Source organism: Oryzias latipes, chromosome 3 (assembly GCF_053564925.1).
Source record: "Oryzias latipes strain Hd-rR chromosome 3, Olatipes_Hd-rR_3.1".
Taxonomy (NCBI): Eukaryota; Metazoa; Chordata; class Actinopteri; order Beloniformes; family Adrianichthyidae; genus Oryzias; species Oryzias latipes.
The window spans coordinates 25563810-25586801 of NC_136239.1; the positions used below are offsets into that span (position 1 = coordinate 25563810).

The following is a 22992-nucleotide window of genomic DNA, read 5'->3' on the forward strand; positions in this document are numbered from 1 at the left end:
GAGGAAGTGAAACCCCACCAAGGACAGAGAGAGATAGACACTTGTAGTCACTGGAGCTGCTGCTTAAGCTCTGCAGTTTGTTTCAACTCCTCTCAGGACAGAGGACCAGTTTACTGCTGACAAAGGATGGGTTTTGGGGAGGACCTGTGGTGTCCACAGGCACACACAGCCGTCATGGGGCTGCTGGACTCTGAACTCCACCTGATGGAGGTCATGAAAAAGTGGATGGGTCAGCGAGCCAAGAGCGAGCGGGAGTTTTCCGTGCAGCTCCACAGCATGACTGCCTTGGTGGAGAAGATGGACCGACCTCAGAACGGACAAGATTACATCAGTCAGCTGAACAAGGTGAGATCCTTTCTGCTCCTTAATTGGCTGATGGCATTCCAGATACTCTACATCGAACAGCATTTTTTTAAAATGATAAACTATTGAACTTATTGAAGATACTCAGGGCCAGAAAAGAGTTTCTGCAGCTGCACATTCCTTTGCATTTTTTATCTGCAGAGCTTTCCTCCGAGTAGCTGATCAGCACATCTACGTGAATTATTTAGTATTCCAAGGGATTAGGAAAAAACCATTTCTGTGGGGCTACTTGGAGGTGAAATGTAACTGAGTCTATGATGGACAGAGCTGCGGTATTCAGGATGTTTCTATCTTAGAAGTAGAAATGGGTTATAAGAAAAGCTAACTGGACATCCTGGCGAGCTGCAAACTTTACAATCACCCTAGTAGATGTTGGTAGTGGAAAAAACTTTGGTCAGAATGTACTGAAATGGTTTCATCTCTTTTCAAAGACCCACTCCAATGAAAATCATGTTTTTGGTGGTTTTAACAAGTTCTTGTAGCATTTTTCACATGATAGAAGAGATTAAAACAATGTTTTGACTATTTTTTATTCAAATCCTAATGAATCAGGAGCAGATGGAAAAATGTAGTTTAAAAAAGCATGTATTTGTTATGTACAAAGGACAATCTGTGGGCCAAAAGCTCCCTGCTCCGCTTCTTCCCAATTCATCCAAGTGCAGACAAAAAGATCCATGTTTCTCATCAGAGCTGGCATCTGGCTCAAAACTGTCCGGCTGCATAGCTCCGATATTGCTCATCTTTTTTGTTGCGCCACTAAAGTTAGGTTGGGGTTTTGAGGGGCTGTAAGCTAGTGGGAGAGAGTGCAAACAAATGGATGATGGGAAATTGGCGCAGGCTCATTCTGCGTCAACAAACCGCAGACAACTCGCTGGTGATTTTCTGCTAAGAAACTATGTCCTAGAAAACCACACAGGTTTTTTTATTTCAGCTAAAAATGGCATAATCATAATTAAAAGACCAATCTATGATTGTGACTTGTGTTAATGGTGATTTCTGTGTTTGACCATCACCCCTTATCCTTTGTTCGTGTCTGACAGTCATGGGAGGTCCTGGTCTTGCAAACGGAGTCTCTCAGTCAGTTGATGAAGATGCGCTCTGAGGACCTGCTGAATGGTCCCATCAGCAAGCTGACTCTGCTCATCAGAGACAAGCAGCAGCTCCGCAAAAACTACGCAGAACAGTGGACACTTCTGAGGCAGGAGCTCAACAAGGTGCAACCAAACACACACACACAACCGCACAGAGTTTCCGCTGCCTCAGAAAACATATCTCTGTGACCTTTTTCCTTTCTTACAGAAAACCTGATGCTTAGATTTGAGCAGAAGGGGACATTTTTGTTTCCAGAAGACCTAAAATGTTTATTCAGAACTGAATTTCTGTTCAAAAACAGTTGCAAATTAACTTTAACCCTTAAAGTTTGAGTGACCTCCAAATCAGATAAAGCACTTTGCAGAAGAAAAAAAGATGTTATCTGTGTGACTTTATTTTTCATTTCCTCTTTTAACATCTGACATTATTCTATCAGAAAATTAATTTATGCAAATAAATACTGCGTAACTGAAATATGGTCAATATTTTCAATAGATTAGTAACTAAATAATCTCGTATGTTCACTGTGTTTTACAAACAAATTCACCAAAGTATAGATGCATATGACATTTCTTTGTTGTTTGTTTTTTCTAAAGTGTTTTTTTTTTAGAAAGTGAAAATATATCTGAGTTGTTCTGAATTTCCTTTTTGGACATAAACAGAGAACAGCAAACACAGATTCCCCCTGCAAAATCAAACACTGCATGTAGATTTAAAGAGCACTTTTCACACACAACAAAATGTTAAATTGCCTGTAAGATAAGATTTGTGGTGAAAGCTTTATAAACCAGTCAAACCGGATTTCATAGACTTAAATGAATGCAAAATGTATGGTGGGGTAGCTGTCCGACACTGTTTTTATTACCCAATTACATCAAGCAAATGATGTGTACGTTCTCAGTGATCCATACAGGGCTGCAGCACGGCTGCTTGTCAGGCACTTTGTTTATCTGAATGTTCTTGCCCTGCCATGTGCACCAAGCTCTGAAAGCTTTGCGAGAGTCACTGTGTGGTTTGGCATGACTAAGCCACCAACAGTGAGGTAGGTGTTGCAATGTGGACCCTAGCAGTCGGCAAAAGCTTATTTGGTTTACTTGGACGCCGCTTCTTATTTTTTATGTTCTTAAGGGGAAATGTCACAGGTTTGCCAACTACGTACTGTTATCTGCTGCGTACATTTCTAGTCTGTCTGTACTCCCCACTCCCCCTCACCATTCATAACCTCTTTGTGATCTCAGTGCTTCTGCATTTCCGCTCTTTTAGTTAACACAGTCATGTTGAAATATTTAAACTAAGTTCTTAAAGTAAACATATTAGGAACTCTTTTTGTTACTGATTCAAGCTCTACTATGGGCTCACAGTATAAGAACAAACCATCATCAAAATAAATTCTTTCCTCCGGATTCAACTTTACTTTGAAAAGAGTGAAACAGATCTGTCAAACTCAAAGCTCCTACCATAAAATAAACTTGATGATGGGGCCTTTAACAAAATGACATTTAGTTGTCCTTTTTTTGCATTGTGTGCTTCAGGTGACCAACACAGAGCTGGAGAGGCTCAAGAGCAGTTACAGGCAGGCAGTGAAAGATGTAGCTCAGGCAAAGAGGAAGCATCAGGATGCCAGTAAAGGTGGGAATTCCAGCTTTTATTACTTCTCTTAACAGTCAGTTTCACATTGACAACAGATTTTTTTTTCTCTGGTGCAAACCTAACATTTACTTTTTTAAGTGAAACTTTTTTCTGTCTGTGTGCAGACAAGGATCGAGACAAGAACAGAGAGCGTTACATCAAGGCTTCAGTCAAACTCCACGAGCTCCATAACGAGTATGTGTTGTCTGTGCGAGCTGCTCAGGTTTACCATCAGCACCACTACAGTCAGATCCAGCCTGCCCTGCTCAGCGCAATCCAGAATCTCCAGCAGGAGATGGTGCTCATACTGTAAGATCCACACCCCATCTGTCTGTGTCTGCCATATATATATATATATATATATATATATATATATATATATATATATATATATATATATATATATATATATATATATATATATATATATATATATATATATGTATATATATATATATATATGTATATGTATATAAACAGTTGCTCTCAGGCCTGTAGAAAGGGTGAAATGATGCTGTGAACATTTTGACAAAGCTGTACGAAGGACACTTCCTGTAGTAACCACTAGTACTGTTGTGTTGTGTTTGACATTTATAGCTACACTTTGAGCTGCAGGCTATTCAAGAAAAGATCAGAGGCGGACAATAATCCTGCATGTGTGACACAAGTTTTCATTAAAAAATAGCTGACAAATGCCCTTTTTTAAGACTTTTGCATCTAAGATCAAATTGTTCCTCCTATTTTTGAAATATTAAAATAAATAAAATGTAAAAATGATCCCAATATTTTTCAGCTTTTATACAGGTTTAGGTGCACTTGGCAGCATTGCTCAAGGTTAGGAGCTAAAAAAAAATGCAAAAAATCTTGAAAAAATTTGCATTTTCCATTTGTATGTTTATATCCATCTTTGGAGGTTTAGAAATGATGAAGCTGGCGGCTGTGCTTCATCATGGAAACAGTGATTTTTGCATCAAATGTTTTTTTCTTACAGCGCCGCTGTTTGCAATCACAGTATGTGTGTGTGTGTGTGGGGGGGGGGGGGGGGGGGTAGGAACATTTGTGAACAATGCTGAGACTTAATGACTTGATGGCTAAAATTAACATTTTAGTTTGAGGCAAAGACTCGGCATAACATCCAAATACACAGCAGAAAAACATTTCATACTCATTCAAAAGTGACATTTATCAGTTCACATCGCCATGCGCCCAGAACAAGAGGAACATGAAGCTTTGAAGCATACCTGAACCCTGATCTTACTGGAAATGGATTAGTGCAGAGATCTGCAACATTTAACCCTGTACGAACCATTTGGAACAAAGCCAGAGCCACAAAATCCTGTCTAGAAAAAATACACTTCATTTATGTTTTTATGGCCATTAAACCATTTGTTTTTTTAAAAAGTTTAATATTAAACTTATAATATTTAAAATAAATCAATAAAAACAATGGGCTTTTTTTCTATATATTAACAATTTTAACTTCTTGTTTATTTTACTTTTAACAGCAGCACATAGAAGTTCCTTTCAAAATAAAATACCACATGAGACGACTAAGATCCTCCTGCTGCTACTTGAAATAAAAATGCAGGAAACATGATCTTTTCTATCATCATGACGACTAGTGTGCAGTCATCCTTTTTCTTCTTTTATCATCTGGATCCTTAGGCAAGAACCTTCACGCTACTGCCTAGCTATGTAGCCACAAAGGGGCCCCAGTCTGGGTCCCCCCGTGCCAGTCCAGAGCCTGGGTAAAATACAGGGCTGTGTCAGGAAGGGCATCTGGCGTAAAACTCTCTGCCAAACCAACTGTGCAAATCATCGGTGGTGTAAAATATAATTTGAAAAAAAACAATCTATACCTGTTGATGCAATTCTACATTTTAAGAACTTTGACTCAGAACAGCAACTAGATACGGTTGTGCAGATGCTCAGAATATGTGCTGTAAGACAACTGCAATAATAAACCACCCTGACAGTAGATTAAACCTTTTACCATCATTTTGATCAGTAATCTGACATTTTTAAAATGTAAACACAAAGCTGAATTATCTAAGATAAATTAATCAAAACTGCAAACTCATTCTTTCTTCAAATCTTTAGCATTGTTGGCTGTAGCCAAAGAGCCACTGAGGGATGAAAGAGCGGCATGTGGTTCCAGAGCCTCAGTTTGCAGACCCACAGGCTTTTGTTGTTATTGGCAATATTTTAATACAAAAGATTGTGAAACTGACTGATAATCAGAAAATATTAACCGATACATTTACCGTAGTGTCAGACTTGTAGGGAGGAAGTTATGAAGTGGCTATGACTGTTATTCATTTATTTTGAAACTTCACCTGGTGTATTATTTTGAACTCAGTACCCAACTTCCTGTCCCAGCACGACCTGTTATGTGTTGTGTTGATGTGCCGTATTCAGACCTCCGGCAAAAGTAGAAAGGGGTTTATACAAATCTACACTCTAGTTTCTTGAAGCTATATAACCTCTTTTTGTGATAGTAAAACCTGTCCAACACAAAAAGCCTTCAGCTCTAATCTGTAGTAAAAAAAAAAAAAGTAGAAATGGACTCCTTGAGAATTTTTCTGCCATAATAACCATATTTAAGGTTGTTGAATCAGTGGATGGCGAGTAGTTAGACCAGAACTCAGAGGTTCAAGCTGTTTCACTGTCATGTCTCTTCAGGTCTCTGTAGGAGCAACAGTTTCTCTCAATGTCTCTCACTCTCTCGCTTTCTCTCTGATTCCGAGTGGAACCACAAAGCAGCTCAGAAACCCTGTATTACAAAAAAATAGTTACGAAAAATTTCGGTGGGATTATGTAGCAAGGTTTTTTTTTAGTCTTATATGTCTAACAGGAATTCATTAGTATTAATTTAAAAAAAAACAGCACCCTTAGGGCTCTATGAGTGCACGTGCCACGTGTCAGCTTTAGAGTACTATGCCTTTGGTGGTCTGGAAATAGCTCTGACAAAAAAAACAGAAGATGAAAAGAAAGAGGGAACTGAGGCAAGTTATTGACAAAAAGCACATTCTCACAATTGTATGCTGCTTAACCAAGTTCATGGCCTGAACAGGGACTTTTCTGATCTTCACTAAGCCGGACCCCTCCCTTCATATTTCTACACCTTTTCTGTACAAGGGTTGCAGGTTTGCGGGTTGAAGGCTATCAAACTGTAAAATTAGGAGCTGCATTGTGAAAGATCAAACACATAAATGCATGAGAAAAACATCAGTGAGGTTTCTGATCAACTCAAAAACGAAATCAAGATTCGAGATATTTTTAACAAGTTTACCTCAAAAACATCTAAAGGCGCCCTCAAAAAGCTGCCTTCATTATTTTATTCTGTTCCATTGTTGATTTGAAGGAAAGGACCCCAAGATATAATGAAACTAATGATAAAAGGGGCTTGAATTTTACTGCTTTTGTCAGATCAAATGTCAGTTTTTGACTTCCTGCGTCTGCATCTGTTCCAGAAAAGAGATCCTGCAGGAGTATTTTGACATCTCCACCCTCCTCCATCATGATGTAGTGCGCATTCACAGAGAGATGTCAAATGTCCTGACTGTGATCAACCCGAGCAAAGAGTATGAGAGCTTTGTCCATCAGAACAGGTACGCATAGGCACTGCTTTCCCTTCAAGCATAGGAGAACAATCATGAAATGATGAGTCCTAACCAGAAGTCTTACTGTTTTTGTGACTGCAGGTCCATGGGAGAGATTCCTGCGTGTGCTGATTTTGACTGTAGCCTTTTGGAGGATTCAGAGAATTTGAAGCCCCGAGAAATTGAGCTGAACAATCTCACATATGAGAGGATCCAGCACAAGTAAAAAACCCCAAAAAAAAAAAAAATACAAGCAATCTTATTTAGATTGCACAACTCCAGTTTACTATATTACTGTTTCCACAACTACTTCTTTGCCCTTAATTTGGGAACTCCCAGTTTCCATCCATTTGTTCTGTACACAGCAAACTTCCCCTCCTCACATCATGTATTTGCTTTCATCTCCCAGACTGACGGCAATAGAAGAGGAACTGCTGGAGCTGTCGCGGACTCTGGGCTCTCAGCAAAGTGCAGTCGAGCAGCTGGAGTTGGAGTTAGAAGAGGAGCAGGGGGGAGTCAAAAAAGGGCAGAGGTGAGATGAGGTGGTGGTTACAGATGTAAACTTTGCAAAGGAGACTCCAAAGTAAAAAGAATGCACGTTTCTGCACCTGCAAAGACAAATTGAAAAAATTACGCCCCTGCAGGCAGTCCCTCCCACTAGGAGAGTTCAGTGTGCTGTTAACTGCACAGAAGCTAATAAGCAGTGTGGCCCCCAGGGGGAAGTGAGTGCCTTATTAATAATAGCACAGCGATATGTTCGGAGTTATGAAGCTCAATCCCCTCATTTTTCTTGGTTGATGAGGCTGTCTGGAGGTGGAAGAGGTTTGCAGTCCGGTGGGAGTGATTGAGTGATTGCAAGCTGCTGCAGAAAAAGTGGGAACAATGTGTTTATTCACAAAAAGGTGATTATTCAGGTTAGCAGGGGAACACATATGGTTGTGTAAGTCTGGTTGGGTAAAGGTTATGCTGCCCTTTGATGTGTATTTTGAAGACGCATTGTGAAAAGCAGCAGGGGAAGCAGTATGAAGTCTGGACCTCATGCAGCTGCCAGATTAATTTCTCTGAGATCAGGACGAGGTCTTTTATTTTATTCATGTAAAATCTTTCTCACATCAGATTTCTAAGAATCACAAGACCCCGAAACACTTTCTTTACCCAGAAAAGCAGCAGGAACAAGGCAGTTTGGCATTTCTGTCTAAAAGCTGTCAATATTCTTTAAATAGCTGCCATAAACAATAATTATAGCCTGTAAGTTCATTGTTTCTTTTAATGAAATTACCTGCAGCCACTGACTGGAATCCCCTCCTCTTACGGCTGCTGCCATTAGGATGTCATTACAGTAGATCAGTTACCGCCCCCTGCATCTTTTTTGTCAAACTCCCCCTCCTAGCTCCATTGTCTTCATCTTCCTCCATCCTTAAAAGCTCAAGCCAACTCACTCTCTTTGTCTTCCTTTATCCTTAAGCTATCCTTCTGATGGAGCGCACCCTTCACTCTCACTGCCGGCCTCTGCATCTCTAAAGATGCCACATCGTGCTGTTTTAATCATAAACCTCTCAATTACGGCAAAAAACTGTTGTTCCATAAAGCTTACATGATATTCAAAATGAAAAACACTGACTATGACATTATCAGGGTTTTTTCAGCAGACTCTTCAACAAACAGTGCAGGTAATGTGTTCATTTCTTTCCAAGCGGAGTCAAATTTAATCTTTCAGTCTTTGTAAAACCTTCCTTTAAGCGTATCCCTTATTCTTGCTTGTGTTTTTTCTTCTCTGCCTTTTGTTATGTTACTTTTTAGTCGACTGTATGTTTGGGATCTAATGATGCTAGTGCACATTCCTTTTTTTGGTCTATACAAAAGCCAAAAAACACTTCTGCTTATGAGTTGTTGGTGCACATCCAGGTCAAGAAGGTCCGGTCATGGTGGTCAAAGGCAGCCACTTTAAAGCTTAATAAATAGATGCAGCTGTGCAGCTTATAGATAAGATAAGATAAAGATACCTTATTGATCCCAGCTTGGGAAATTCGGTTGTTGCAGCGCCCTTTTTTATTTTATTTTATTTTTAAATAAAGATACTAACAACCAGAGCAGCTGCAACAGGCAGTTGCTTCTCAGCAGCGCCACTCAGATCCAAGTGATGAGGTTTCCAAGGCTGATTACAGACAAGCTTTCTATTTGACTGCACTCTTCAACTGTTATTTCATTGTGTTATCTGTACTCATGTGGGTCACTTGGATTATTCAGTTGTTTTGTGACAACATTTAGAGTCTAATTGTTTTCTGGGGTTTCAGATATTCACTGTATTTTTCAGGGTCTACCAGTTCAGCAAAAGACATGCAATGGAGGAGTGCAGACAGCAGGTTCTTCTGTCTCAGGGAATCAGAGCCAAGCTGGAGGTTCAGAGGATTCTTCTGAAGGAGAAACTAGACCAGCTGGGCTCCAGAGAACCTCCCAGTGCTTTGGACATGGACTCTGTTTCTCTGACATCCACCACAAGCAATGTGGGTTCAGGAATTCTTTTTGATCTGTAAAGATTTTTTAAGTCTGAATCATCTGTTTATGAAGAGGCTTTATGGTAAAGGCAAACCTTTGAGTTTGAAATGCTACATAATGTTGGTTTAATCTTATTTTTGTGGCCAACACAACAATTGTTGAAGCAGTTTACTGATTAACAGACGATGACCAGAAATGTTCAAAAAAAGGACAAACCCGAAAATGACATCTGTCATTAAAGGAACAGATTTTAATAGAAACAAACAAAGCAGCATCAAACTGTCTTAATGCTAAAGATGTGAATGTGGTTATGTGGTGCTGGATGCACGCAGTAACAAATGTCAAGAACCTGAAGATTAAACCCACTTTAGTTAAAACATGTATTCAAAAAACTTTTTTTAATAACTTGCTAATCTTTTTTGGAAAAAACAACGAAAGTTAATGTAAAGGTAGTTTTTCTTATTGCTTTTGAAAATACTTTTAAAATTACAATCTTTTTTTTATTATTTAATACATATTATCATTTAGTATTAGTAGGAATAAAACATCATACTTTTGTCAGGTTGAGTTTGATATAAAAAAGCATTACTTCAGGCTGCAAGTTAAAATCCCTTTGGACAGAATTCTGTTTTATTCTCAAAAAAGTTTTTGTTCTTAACAGAATTGATCGTTGTTGTTTCTTAACCTCAAGGTTGTTGTAGGATGAATCTCCGCTGACTATTTTGTCCCTTTTCATGTCACTTTTTTTTGTTCATATAAGGAAAACAATCTCCCTTCTGGTAAATTCCTCGTGGATGGGATCATAAATAACCTGAGCAGCTTGTTCAGGCGTGAGGTAAGTTTCACGACGGTTATATAAAAAAAAGAGCAGAGAACTTCTGAGCTGCATTAATATTTTAGGAGGAACAAATCTTTCTGCTGAAGGTCACCGCCCCTCCCCTCTCCCATGCCTCCCTTAATGTAACTTCACCACAGTGTCAGGCTTTGGACGCTCAGACCTTTCGCTCCAGAAGCTATAAATCATGTTGTGCAGAAAGTGACACAGTTTAATGGGACATCCTTTGGGGGTTTCTCGTGGCACACTGTGACTTTTTGAGGTCGGCCTTTGTCAGCTAACATTCTGCTTTCAAGTCATACCTGCATTGAATTAGTTCTCCCTACCAGGTTTCTATTTCAGTGATTGTTAGAGGGAAAAACGTTGCGAGCCCTCCTGCAAAGTCACTCTTTGAACCTTCAAATAACTAAAAAAAAAAAAAAAAAAATGTGTGTGAGGATTTATTTGAGAGTTTTAAATATTTGCTTTTATCCTTTCCTTTCTAAAATCCAACATTATTGTTTTTCATTTTGCCTTTTATGTTGAGTCTAGTAAACATTGTGATTTCTTCTATTTTTGCCTTGAGGGTCAACCGACCAACCCCAAGCAGGACGTAAATCGACCTTTGGATGAGCAGGACTGGTACCACGGAGCCATTCCCAGACTAGAAGTCCAGGAGCTGCTGAAAAATGATGGAGACTTCCTTGTGCGGAAGAGTCAAGAGAAGCAAGGTTATGTTCTCTCTGTGCAGTGGGATGGATCCTGCAAACATTTCCTCATTCAGGACACGGATGTAAGTAAAATCGCTGAATGCAAGAGAAGATCCTCAGAGAAGCACCTCCTGCATTTCAATATTTTTACATCATTCACGTCCAAGCCCATATTTCTTCTTCATTTTTTTTTCAAATGCACACAAGTTTGTCATGATTGATGAGACTGAAATAGATGTAATATCTTTTACTGTGTTCGTACATGTGAGGAAATGATAGATGTGCTTTGATGTGACTGCCCTTAAGGTAGGGCTTTTTTCTGTATGTTCACAAGTAAAACAGATTAAAAATATATTACAGATGTTTCCAGAATAACCCCTTGGAGATTATCCATATATATATATATACATACACTGTATTTCACGACTTTCTTCCATTTCTTCCACATAATTCACCTCTGTTAATGGTATCTGTGTGTCAGTAGAATTTGTATCGTCTGGATGGTGAAGGTTTCCCCAGCATCCCACTGCTGATCCATCACCTAATGTCATCACAGCAACACATCACCAAGAGGTCGGATGTTGTCTTGAAGAAACCAATACTGAAAGTAAGGCTATGAAACACCTGACACACATACACAAAAACACACACAAGCACAGCTACATAGACATTGAAAAAGTCCACTCACTCTAACATTTTTATGTAATCACATGTAACTGGTACAGAATGTTGTCATTCTGTGTGGTTTAAAGCTTCACTGTATTACTGCTACTGCATAAAGGATGTACAAAAGAATGTTTATTCTAAAACATTTCCTGTGACATAACCTCTCTATGTTCTCTGTTTGTATCTGTTTTGTTGTTAATGAAACTCACATAGGATAAATGGGCTCTGGAGCATGATGACATCATTTTGGGCCCTCTGATTGGAAGGGTGGGTTCAACCATCTCTTTACAGAAATGCAGAAACTGTGCAAGTAAAAAAATCTGTTATAATATTTCTTTTTTAATTGTTGGCCATTGCTAGCTGCAGAAACATCTCCTAAAAATATTTGAAGGCAAACTTTGTGATGTGACATTTTTAGATGAAAGAAACTGCGTAACTGGTAGATATAACAATAACAGAACCAAACGCAAACGGCTTCTATGACACCAAAACAGTATTTAACAGCATTCTCATAGTTGTTTTAATCAAAGAAGTCATAAATCCGGATTGAGAACAATCCCACTGGTTGAGTTTTGGTTAAAGATGTCCTGGATGGATTTTAGGTCTGTGAATTGGATTGAATTGGATCTTTCAAAATGAACCAACATCAACTATGAATCGTATCAGCAACCAAAAATTTTTATATGAATCAAATCGTTGTTAAAATGTATTGTTACACCCTTAGTGATGACGTGTGAGGAATGAGAATAGCTATGAAAACATGTCTGGGCTTTCTAAAAAAAAAAAAAACAATTGGCCCCTAAATGAATCCGTCTAAAACATTTTGCTCTCATGTCTCATCAATCTTTAGAATATTTGTTTTTGCAGAAATGTAGATTTAAAGATGAGATGTGCTCCTCAGCAGTGCTGTTGTCCTTGAACTCTCCCAAAAAAGTCATTTGTGTCCCACCTCTTTCATGTCATTTTTACCTGACTGGATATTGATAATGCTGGTGAAGCCCAAAAATCTTTTTTTTTTAAAGATTCTTTTATGAACTTCATGGTGATCCTTCAGGTTTGATTTTGGTATAATTTTAGGTCAGGCGAGCATTTCGGGGTTGGTTCTCTCTATTTGTTTAGATCTACACTGTTTCTTTTAAGCTTACTTTAAATTCAGTTGTTATTTCAATATACTTTAAATTTTTATTTGAATGATCACTCCTTAAATATTTCTGTTGAATGTTTTTTTATGTTTTATGTAAAGCACTTTGAATTGTCTTTGTACATGAAATGTGCCATAGAATTAAATCTGCCTTTTGTCGATTGGCTCACATCATGATAGTTTAGAATTTCACTTCAAAACATTGGTTTATTTTCTCTTTTGAGGCTGATATTAGACAATCACTTCCTTTCTTATCAGTTGTTGATTTTTTTCCCCATACTTTTCTACTTTTTAAATGGTTCCTTTAGTCAGAACACTTATATTTAGGAGCATTCATGTTAAACAAGTTTACAGAGTCTGTTTAGCAAAACTGCACAAAGTGGCTCTTTAATAAAAAGTCATAAGGAAAGGTTTCAGCTGTGAAGGCTGCAAATAAAGAGTGATTCGTTGCTTAGTTTGACAAATGTTCCCCTTCTGTTAGAAAAGCAAAGAACTAAAAACAAGCCAAAGTGTTTTGTTGGCTCTGCAGGGTAACTTTGGAGAGGTGTACAGAGGTCAGCTGCGTTCTGAAAACACTTTTGTAGCTGTGAAAACCTGCAGGGAGAATTTGGCTCCGGAGCACAAGAGCAAGTTCCTGATGGAAGCCAGGTCAGTACACAAACTCAGCGCCCCCCCTCTACAAACGCTTACATACACACATCAAGTGCAGAATCTCCTTGTTTGATCTGCAGGATCTTGAAGCAGTATGACCATCCAAACATTGTCAAGCTGATCGGAGTTTGCACACAGAAGCAGCCCATCTACATCATAATGGAGCTCATCCAAGGTATGATGCCATCTCTGCCTCTTTAATAAACACCGTCTGTGGTTAGTTTCTCAAATGTTTACTGTTGTCACTTCTCTGAACATTTTAAGGTGGAGATTTTCTGACTTTTTTGCGGAATGAAGGCCACAGTCTGGCGACAAAGGTGCTGGTCAAAATGACAGAAAATGTGGCAGCGGGCATGGAGTATCTGGAGAGCAAGAAATGTATCCACAGGTTGGTCAACGGGGACGTTGCTCTTGTCTACTCTGTTAAAAAGCCTGACTCAGTGTGGTGACGCTCAGTTAATGAATTGATTGGGTCTAATTAGCTCGCACTAATCTGTCCTGCTGCTGTAAAATCTTTCCAGCTTTGCATTTGTCTGCTGCATTCCTCTAACCTTTCATTAAAGTGCAGCTGGAATCTGACTGAGCTTGTGACAGACTGCAAAGAACATTTTTGAAAAGGTTTCAATAAAAATAGCATAACTTGATTAGGAGAATACTATTATTGGCTTCCCCTCTTAAATTACATTTAGTACAGCCTGACTAAATAACTATGGTCATTAGGACAGACACATCATACCTTTCCTGTAATGACTGCTAAAATTGGTGTTGTTTCAAGATATTTTTAAACTTTATTTTCGAGATAACTTTACTCAACTTTCTCAAACTCTTACTTTGTATGGTTTCTTATAGAAGGATATTCCAGATGCTTTCTTGCTGCAGTTGTAGCAGGCAGAAACTCAACATTGCTGCATTTGAGGGGGTTTTAAGCCCTGGATTTTAAGAGGATGACCACAAAGTTCAAAGCTATAAAGTCCTGTTTTGACAGGAACTCCACGGATTCATACGATCATGTGATGTGATGCCAAAATTTACAGTGCTGGACAAAATTGTTGGTACCCCTCATTTAAAGAAAGAAAGTCCACAATGCTCACTGAAATGACTTGAAATGTTCAAAAGTAACAATAAATTAAAATGTATTGAAAATTAAATAATCAAAATGAGCCATTACTTTTGAGTTGTTGATTAACAGAATTATATAAAAAAAATTAAATAGGGCTGGACAAAAATGATGGTAACTCCATAAAAGATTGAGAACTAATTGTCCAGGGGGTCATGATGAACTCAGGTATGTCCTTTCATTGACATCACAGCTGTTTTCAAACCCATAATCAGTCAGTCTGACTATTTAAAGGGAGACAAATAGTCACATTGCTATTTGGTGAAAAGGTGTGTACCCCACTGAACATGGACAACAGAAAGAGGAGGAGAGAATTGTCCCAGGACATTAGAAACAAAATTATAGACAAACATCATAAAGGTAAAGGCTATAAAACCATCTCTAAGCAGCTTGAAGTTCCTGTGAAGACAGTGGCACATGTTATTCAAAGGTTAAGACCCACGGGACAGTAGCCAACCTCCCTGGATGTGACCGGAAGAGGAAAATTGATGACAAATTGAGGAGATGGATAGTTGGAACTGTATCCAAAGAGCCCAGAAAAACCTCCAAAGACATTAAAGGTGAACTCCTAGATCAAGGTACATCAGTGTCAGATCACACCATTCGTTGTTGTTTGAGCCAGAGTGGACTTCATGGGAGACGACCAAGGAGGACACCACTGTTGAAAGGAAATTAGAAAAAAGCCAGACTGGAAATTGCAAAAACATGCAAAACTGGAGCTTTTTGGTAAGGCACATCAGCTCTATGTTCGTAGACTCAAAAATGAATCATTCAACCAAAAGAACACTGTCCTTACTGTGAAACATGGAGGAGGCTCAGTTCTGTTTTGGGGCTGCTTTGCTGCATCTGGCACAGGGTGTCTTGAAGTTGTACAAGGTAAAATGAAATCTCAAGATCATCAAGGCATTCTGGATAGAAATGTGCTGCCTAGTGTCAGAAAGCCTGGTCTCAGTCGCAGGTCAGGGGTATTCCAACAGGACAACGATCCAAAACACACAGCCAAAAAACCCCAAGAATGGCTAAGAGAAAAGCGTTGGACGATTCTGAAGTGGCCTTCTATGAGCCCAGATCTGAATCCCATTGAACATCTGTGGAAGGAGCTGAAACATGCCATTTGGAGAAGACACCCGTCAAACCTGAGACCTGTGGACAGGTGCAGAAGGCTCATTGACAAATACAGAAACCATTTAATTGCAGTGATTGCCTCAAAAGGTTGTGCAACAAAATATTAATTTATGGGTACCATCTTTTTTGTCCAGCCCTATTTCATTAGTTTTTTTTAAATAATTCTGTTAACAACCCAAAAGTAAATCATCATCCCTTTCTTTACTATCTCTCCCACTGATTCACAACGATTTGAATAAAGAAATAATTATTTAATTTAATTTTTTTATTAGTCCTCCATCATAAGAACACAAAAAACACCAAAAACCCAGTTTTCATTGGAGTGGGTCTTAATGTAAAAGCTGCTCCTGGTGGTGGTTAATGCTGTTCAGTTTTTAATTTTTAAAAAATAATTACATCTGATTTAACTTCTGCTTCCTCCATTTATCTAACTACAGCTGATAAAGTTCATCTGTGGAATTCCTCTTTTTTTCTGCTATATTTCCAACTTCTAGTTTCATCATTGTCTTCCCCAATTTTTACAAAAAATCTTTGTTGAAATTTTTTGCTTTGGTCGCGCATTTTTCACCCTGATTTTTCCTTCTGATGTATATTCATTCTTCATTCATTCATTCATATTGATCCATATTAACTACATTATGTTAATCCAATCCTCAATTCTGATTTGCTTATAGTTATTTTTGAGCTTTTTTCCCCTTCTGTACTTTCAGTCTTCCCTCTTCCACTCTTCATAAGAATGGCTTCATTCCTGTCTATCTACTCTTCCTTACCTCTTACTTTGAAATCTTAACCTCTGGCATTTATCCGCCTACTCTGCCTCTATTCCTCACATCTTTAGTCTTTAACAATTTCCTCTCTGCTCCTTGCCAGCGTTAAAGCACTAAAGCAAAGATTTCATCTGTGGCCGTCTCTCTTGACATGAAGCTGTGCTCTCCTCACTCCCTGCTGCACACTTACATTATATGAGTGATATTCATCTGAAATTGTTATGGCTATTACATCTATACAAATCAACTTTGTTTGAAAAGAAAAGGTTACATTTTACCCACATTTTTCCTCACACTTCAAAATCAGGTCAAATGGTTGGATCAAAAACTCTTCAATTCCCTCGTCACCAAAGCTGCATATAACACCGTCTGAATAAAACAGTTTTCTGTTCTTTATTCTTGTCATTACTGCCTTCACTTCTGTCTTAAAGTCCCACTCCGATCAGGTTTTAATTTATTGTGAATTGTTCTCAATGATCTTTTAATTATGATTATGCCGTTTTTAGCAAAAAAAAAAAAAAACCTGGGTTGTTTTCTAGGATATAGTTTCTGCAGAGCAGCAGTAATTCATTAAAAATGCTTCTTTGAGTTGTGGGTGAAACAGTTTGTGCAGAATAAGCCTCCCCCCGTTTCCCATCATCCCTCTGTTTATATGGTCTCCCCCTTGCAAAACATATTAGCGGTAAAGCAAAAATGGTGAGCAATATTGGAGCTATCCAGTTGTCTAGTTTTAGCCGTAAGACGTATGTGGATCTAGTCGTCTACAAGTGGATTTATCACGATGGAGCGGAACAGGGAGCTTGTGGCCTGCCGATTGTTGCTTATATGTCACACCTACAGGGTTTTTCCAAATGCATTTTTGCATCTGATATTATAGGGGCATATACCATTCTCAAGCCTTTTATAGTAAACAATATCCATGTTATGATGATCTATTACCTTTGGCACACCAAAGAACACATTTTTAATTGAATACTAGTTTTCGTTCTGAATTATTTTCTGAGCCAGAAGTAAGACGACTCGATCTCTGAGGCTACGCCTTTCACTCCTTGTGGGTGTCGCCCATGTCATGACGTCATCCTAGAGTCGGCCTCAGCACCTTGTCTGCCTTTCGCCCACAAAAACAAACAACATCCAAACTTTTGCACAGATGTATTTTCATATTGTGAATACAAATACAATATACAAATCATCATTTTTTCTCTCAGCCTTAGTAGAAATTCTGCAGACGGAACGGAAATATCAAAGTTCACGCAGCAGTCACATTGTATTTAATGCATACCTTCAAAAAGCCTATAGACTTGCCTCTCTACCCTCTACCACCGCTTATATATTCTACCTTTTTCTGACTCCTTGGTACAAATATGTCTCTGTTCTTTTTTCCTTCAAACATACATCTCTGTTTTATTATTCTCCTTTCTTGTTGCTGCATATCTACTGGTCCAGTGCTCCTCTCTGTTTTCTTTAAACAATATTTTAGTTTTTTCTGTCAGCCTCTTCCTTTGAATGCTTTCCAGTGCCTGCTCTTTCCTCCACCAAGTCTCCTTCTTTCATCTTCTTTCATCCCTGTCCTTCTTTCCAGAGGTTACTGCAGATTTCCTCTTTGCTGTTTCCCCTCATTGCTCTAAATGTTCTTTCCCTGTCTTCTGGGACCCCAGCTTTTCTGTTTCAACTTGTCCCTGAACTCTGGAAAGCACTGCTTCTTCTATAACTTCCACTCTAAAACTGATACTTGGCTTCAATCGCTTTTTGTTAACCTGCAGAATTCTACAAACCCAAGGTGCTGCACAGCTGCACTCTCTGCTGGCAGCATCTTGCAGCCTCTTTGTCAATCAGACAGTTTTTTTTTTATTAAATACAATTTAGCTTGACGTTTTCTTCAGCTTTCTCATAAAATCTGTTGTTTTTTCATGTTCCGGTTTTTGTGCATCTGAAGCTACGTCATTATAGATTAAATGTGTTTTTGTCCGAAACTCGCCTTCTTTTTTTTTCTTTCTTACATCTAGCTGGTCAATAACTTGACACCAGTAAACGTTTCAAAATCAGTTCTTCATCTTAAATTTAGTTCTCCATCCTCCTATTCTCCAATTCTTTTCCACCTGTTATTGTATACAGAATGAATCTACTTTCAGCTTATGGCAGTCAGATCTCTCATTAATCAGTGATGGTCCCTATTTTGAGTCCCCACTCTCATTTTAGCTCTTCTATTTTTCCATCTATCACTCCTTCTTCCTCTAAACAGCCTCACACTCCCTCTTTTATCCTTATCAAGCATGGTTTCCACATGTACTAATATAAAAAAAAGGTTTACTTTTCCGTCAGAACTGTTTACATTTCAGCAGATGAATATGAGACTGTTAGTAATAAGGGACACACCAGAATGTTTTTTAATTCTAATTCAAATTAGATTTTATCTAAAAAAAAAAAAACCATGAGATTTTAGAGAATCCAACTTCTGTTTTGAGTAAAAAAGCTACAATCTGAAATAACAATAAAAATGTATTAGATTTACCTGCGCTTTTCCAGATGCTCAAAGCATTTGCAATGTGTTCAATATCCATTCTCTCCTCATGTATACTCGGTGATGGCGGAGGCGTGGCTGCCAGTTTGCACATACGGAAATAACAAAAGCGTGTTGATACGAAAATTAATGGAATTGGTAAAGCACAGGAAACACTTGAAAGTTCAGTCATTTTCTGAAATTATCATTTAAAAATTGTTTTTTATTTATTTATTTTTGTCTTCAGAACATGTGCTGATTTGAAAACAGAATTCTGACTTCACAATTTATGTGAAAACAAGAAGAAGCTGCATTTCCAGAAGAAAATGCAGGGTGCAATGCTTTATTGCTGAATGAAAATGAAACTTAATTGGTAATAATTGGCAAAAAAAGAGAAAGAAATTATCAAAGTTGACCATAAATAAAGTGAAAACAGCACAATAACAAAAAAATAATTTGTGAAAAATGCGAGCACCGGGTATCGAACCAACGAGTTTCTGCATCATGGGCAAAAATCCAGGAATATCTTAAAAAGTTCAAGGACCAAAAGTCATAACTGGAAAAGGCTGAAAGAGCTGAACATTTTAATAGTTGAATGGTTAAAATAGCTGAAAAAGTTTAGGAGTTAAGCGCCAAAAAGTGTCAAAAGACACTACAAGAGACAAAGAAAAACAGGAAACCAAAGGACTGAATGCTTTATGAGATTCAACCAAATATAAAAAAAAGGAAAGACGGAAATCACATTTCATTATTGTAAAAGCAACCAAAACTCAAAATGTAAAAATATGCAAAATATGTCTGGGTTTTCTTATTTTGTTGCAATTTGGCTCTGGTAAAAAAAAAAAAAAGTAGCTTGAGACAGTTCTATCCAAGTTCTTTTTTTCAGCTTGAGCACTTCTTTTACAGCACAGGATTTTTTCAAATGTTTTTTCACTTTTTGACCCAGGCTTTAAGAACAGAACCACAGACTCAAAAAACTCTGGATCTGTGAGAAAGGAGTCAGATGTACAGATATGATTTTGCTGTTACATTTCTACACAAATGTGGAAAATAAAACACGTATTTTGCATGAAACTGTGACAAAAAGCCTTCAATGAAAGCGTACGATTTTCTACCATTAAGGATCTGTGTCTAAAAACCTGTGAGTCAGCCATTAGTGACGGATGTGAGGATTTGTAGAAGAGAGAAGGCTGAGATCTGGGGATCATTACACCAAGCTTTTCTCTTGGTGGGGACAGATCCAAGGGAGCTCCCGGTAGCTGCTCAGACTGAAATGCTCCATGTCAAAATAAACCCACACTCCACACCAAAGAAACGACAAGAACACTTGTTCTGTGGCCCTCTCAGTTCTGTCAGTCATCTTGCAGAGTTTTTGTTTCTGTCTGAGCACATCATCCTGTTTTTTTCTTTCTTATTTTTTTGATCATATTTTGTTTACATCTCCTCTCTTTTTTGTTTTCAAGGGATCTCGCAGCAAGGAATTGTCTGGTTGCAGAAAACAACGTGGTGAAGATCAGTGACTTTGGGATGTCCCGTCAGCGGGATGACGGCGTGTATTCGACAGAGGGTGGCCTCAGACAGATCCCTGTCAAATGGACAGCTCCTGAGGCCCTGAACTATGGTAAAACACTGACTGCCTTTGATATGATGTCACAACAAGAAACATTTTCCAAATCTCCTCTGTGCAATGATCAATCTGTGCCTTTGTCAATGCTGCCCCCTGCTGTTACCAGGTCGTTACACTACAGAGAGTGATGTCTGGAGTTTTGGAATTTTACTTTGGGAGACTTTTTCTTTGGGAATGACGCCCTACACAAGCATGGGCAATCAACAGACACGAGAGGAGGTGGAGAAAGGTGACGACTCCTGCAGAACATTTGTCAGCCTGGCCATCTAACCTGAGTGTGAATCCTGTGTTTCAGGGTACCGGATGTCTGCTCCGCATAACTGCCCTGTGGAAATTTCCAGGATGATGAGCAGCTGCTGGCAGTATGACCCCAAAAACAGACCATGTTTCAAGAAACTCCGTGCTGATCTTAGTGTCATATACAAAAAGATTACGTGATAAAACCTTAAATTTGATCTCTTTTTTTTTCTATTTGCATATCAGCCAATTTCTCAGCAGATGAGTTTCAAATAAAAACCCTTTAATGCCAAAAGTAATGGTTTAGTGTCCTTCTATTGTGGAGAAAGAAAGCTTTGCATGACACACAATTCTGGCTTTTCAGTAAAAAGCATAACTAAGAAAGTAAATGACCGTGTCGTGACCATGTGTCAGACAAAAGTAATGAAGTCAAACCAGCTTTTAACTGATTGCAAATGTATTTTATGCAAAATGCATAATGCAACTCTTTCATTTCTGAGCCTGTAGACATGCATCTTTTCTGACATGGTGACAGATTTAAAAAAACTTCTTTTTTTAATCAGAAAAGCAGTTAAAATGTCTGTAAAGGTGTTTTTAAAACACACAACATCCTGAATTGAAGCACTGTTAGTTGTATTTCTTTTTTTTGTTTGTTTTTTGGCTGATGTTATTTATGTGCGACCATCACAAAAAGCGATAGAAATTGATGTTTTGTTGTTGGCCGCATATATTTAAAGTTAAACTTAAAGTTAAAGTCCCATAATCTGTTGGCCACCTAGGTGTGTGAAATGTGTTCTCTGTATTCAATTAATTCCCTGGAGGAGCGGTGAGCTGCAGAAACAGCTGCGCTCGGCAACCGCAACCGTAATCCTAACCTTAACCCCTCTCTCTGGGTCCGTTCAGCACTGGCCACACAATTTTTAAAATAATGTGCAAATAAACACTTTTTTTTATAGTTTTTTTTTACTTGAAAAGAAATCTGCTTTTATTTTTTCTAGTTTCTGCAATTAATTTGGTTTGTGTGGTTGAAGTTTCTGCAGAGATGTAACAAGCTAAATTTAATGTTACACAAATTCACAGAACTTTTGCCAAATAAAGACCATGTTAATGTCTGCTTTAGTCACAGACTTGCTGTTTTGTCAATGTTATGCTCTCTTTTTTCCTACCACTACAGAAAAAAATGCACTTTTTTACATTTTGTATCCTCTTGGGATTTCATCTGCTGTTTCTGTCCTAGAGAATAGTTATAAATTGCATCATTGCATGATAAAAGTAAAAATAATAAAATATTAAATTCAGGATCATGAGTCACAGAAGCAGCACATCTCCAAATCAGAAAGAATTTCAGTATAAACTTACAAGTTCCCATGATGTTGCTGCGTTGATTGTTTAGTCCCATGTTCATATTTTAGTGTTACATGTTTTTTGTACCATTTTTTAATTTTTATAATGATGAATAATGGTGAAAAGCAAAACCAAGAACACCGTTGGAGTATAGCTGTGGATGCATGATGGGAAAAGTCTTCCTCCCCTCCATCAAGTGGTGTATAGGTGTAGAGAAACAAAGCAGGAACCATCTTTTCTGTAATTATCTCATCATATCTAGAATAATTCCTAAATATATTCAATCTGCTTCAATATTCTAGGTCTTAGTTTAAGAAAAGGTTCGAATGTAGAAAAATAAAATACAGAATGGGCTCAATCTGACCAACTTTTCAGATTTTATTCAAAAGAAAACAAATACTTGGGCCACAGTCACAGTCTGGTTGGTACCTCTGCCAAATTTGCACATGAAATGCTTTGATGTGCCAACCCTGTAATGGATAGCCTCCAGATAAAAATACATTTAAAAAATACTAAGTGATTTTGAAGTAGTAGCAGTTAGGTTCTAGTGTGGTGAGAGATCTTTTTATTTGAACAAAACCAGGATGTTTTGTTCATTTAAATACAATGCAGGGAAACTAGAATCTGTTTTCTTAACACTTGTGCAAGCACAGCAAACTCTTAATTCAAATATTCTTTGACTTAATTTTTCTGTTTGGACGTATACACCGTCCAAACATTTAGACTTGTCCAAAACTGAAGGATTGTAGCAGTGGTTTGATTCCAGCTCTCTAACCATCTCCTGTTCAAGCTGCTCTTATGCAGAAACAGAGAAGTGTCGTGACCTTTGCTTTGCAGGATCACACCATACAGTTTTTAAACACGCTGTCTTGTCACGACAAGGCACCTGACATATTTCAGTGGCACCCATGTGCCTGCCAGTAATAGCTGCATGGGTGTGGGCTGTTATTCAACAGGTTACTGCTGTAGTGGCGGCGAACAAACATGGCTGTCTGGTCCTGCTGAGGACTTAGACTTTCTCTGAAAGGTTACTGTAAATCATCATTGTTATTTATGAAAGGTATTTGAATGGATTACACGCATTGACAAGGATAATCCCCTTTATGCTTCT

The 22992-nt window shown here is 38.2% G+C and overlaps 1 protein-coding gene across 1 annotated transcript; it reads left to right on the plus strand.

Annotated features, from left to right (window-relative positions):
- Positions 1–23: 23 nt before the first annotated feature.
- fes (FES proto-oncogene, tyrosine kinase) lies at positions 24–21653 on the plus strand. Its single transcript, XM_023953501.2, has 18 exons — positions 24–345; positions 1404–1577; positions 2988–3084; positions 3210–3393; positions 6558–6695; positions 6789–6908; positions 7096–7218; positions 9001–9190; positions 9943–10017; positions 10583–10789; positions 11191–11313; positions 11586–11639; positions 13043–13161; positions 13245–13339; positions 13429–13552; positions 20137–20294; positions 20407–20529; positions 20596–21653. Exons 1-18 carry the CDS (start codon positions 127–129, stop codon positions 20736–20738), a joined length of 2466 nt encoding a protein of 821 aa, XP_023809269.1. The 5' UTR covers positions 24–126; the 3' UTR covers positions 20739–21653.
- The last annotated feature ends 1339 nt before the right edge of the window (positions 21654–22992 follow it).

Coding starts and splice junctions, on each gene's coding strand:
- fes (XM_023953501.2), top strand. CDS start 127: ATGGGTTTTGGGGAGGACCTGTGGTGTCCACAGGCACACACAGCCGTC. Junction 11,314..11,585: donor TGAAGAAACCAATACTGAAA/GTAAGGCTATGA, acceptor AAACTCACATAG/GATAAATGGGCTCTGGAGCA. Junction 13,340..13,428: donor CATAATGGAGCTCATCCAAG/GTATGATGCCAT, acceptor GAACATTTTAAG/GTGGAGATTTTCTGACTTTT.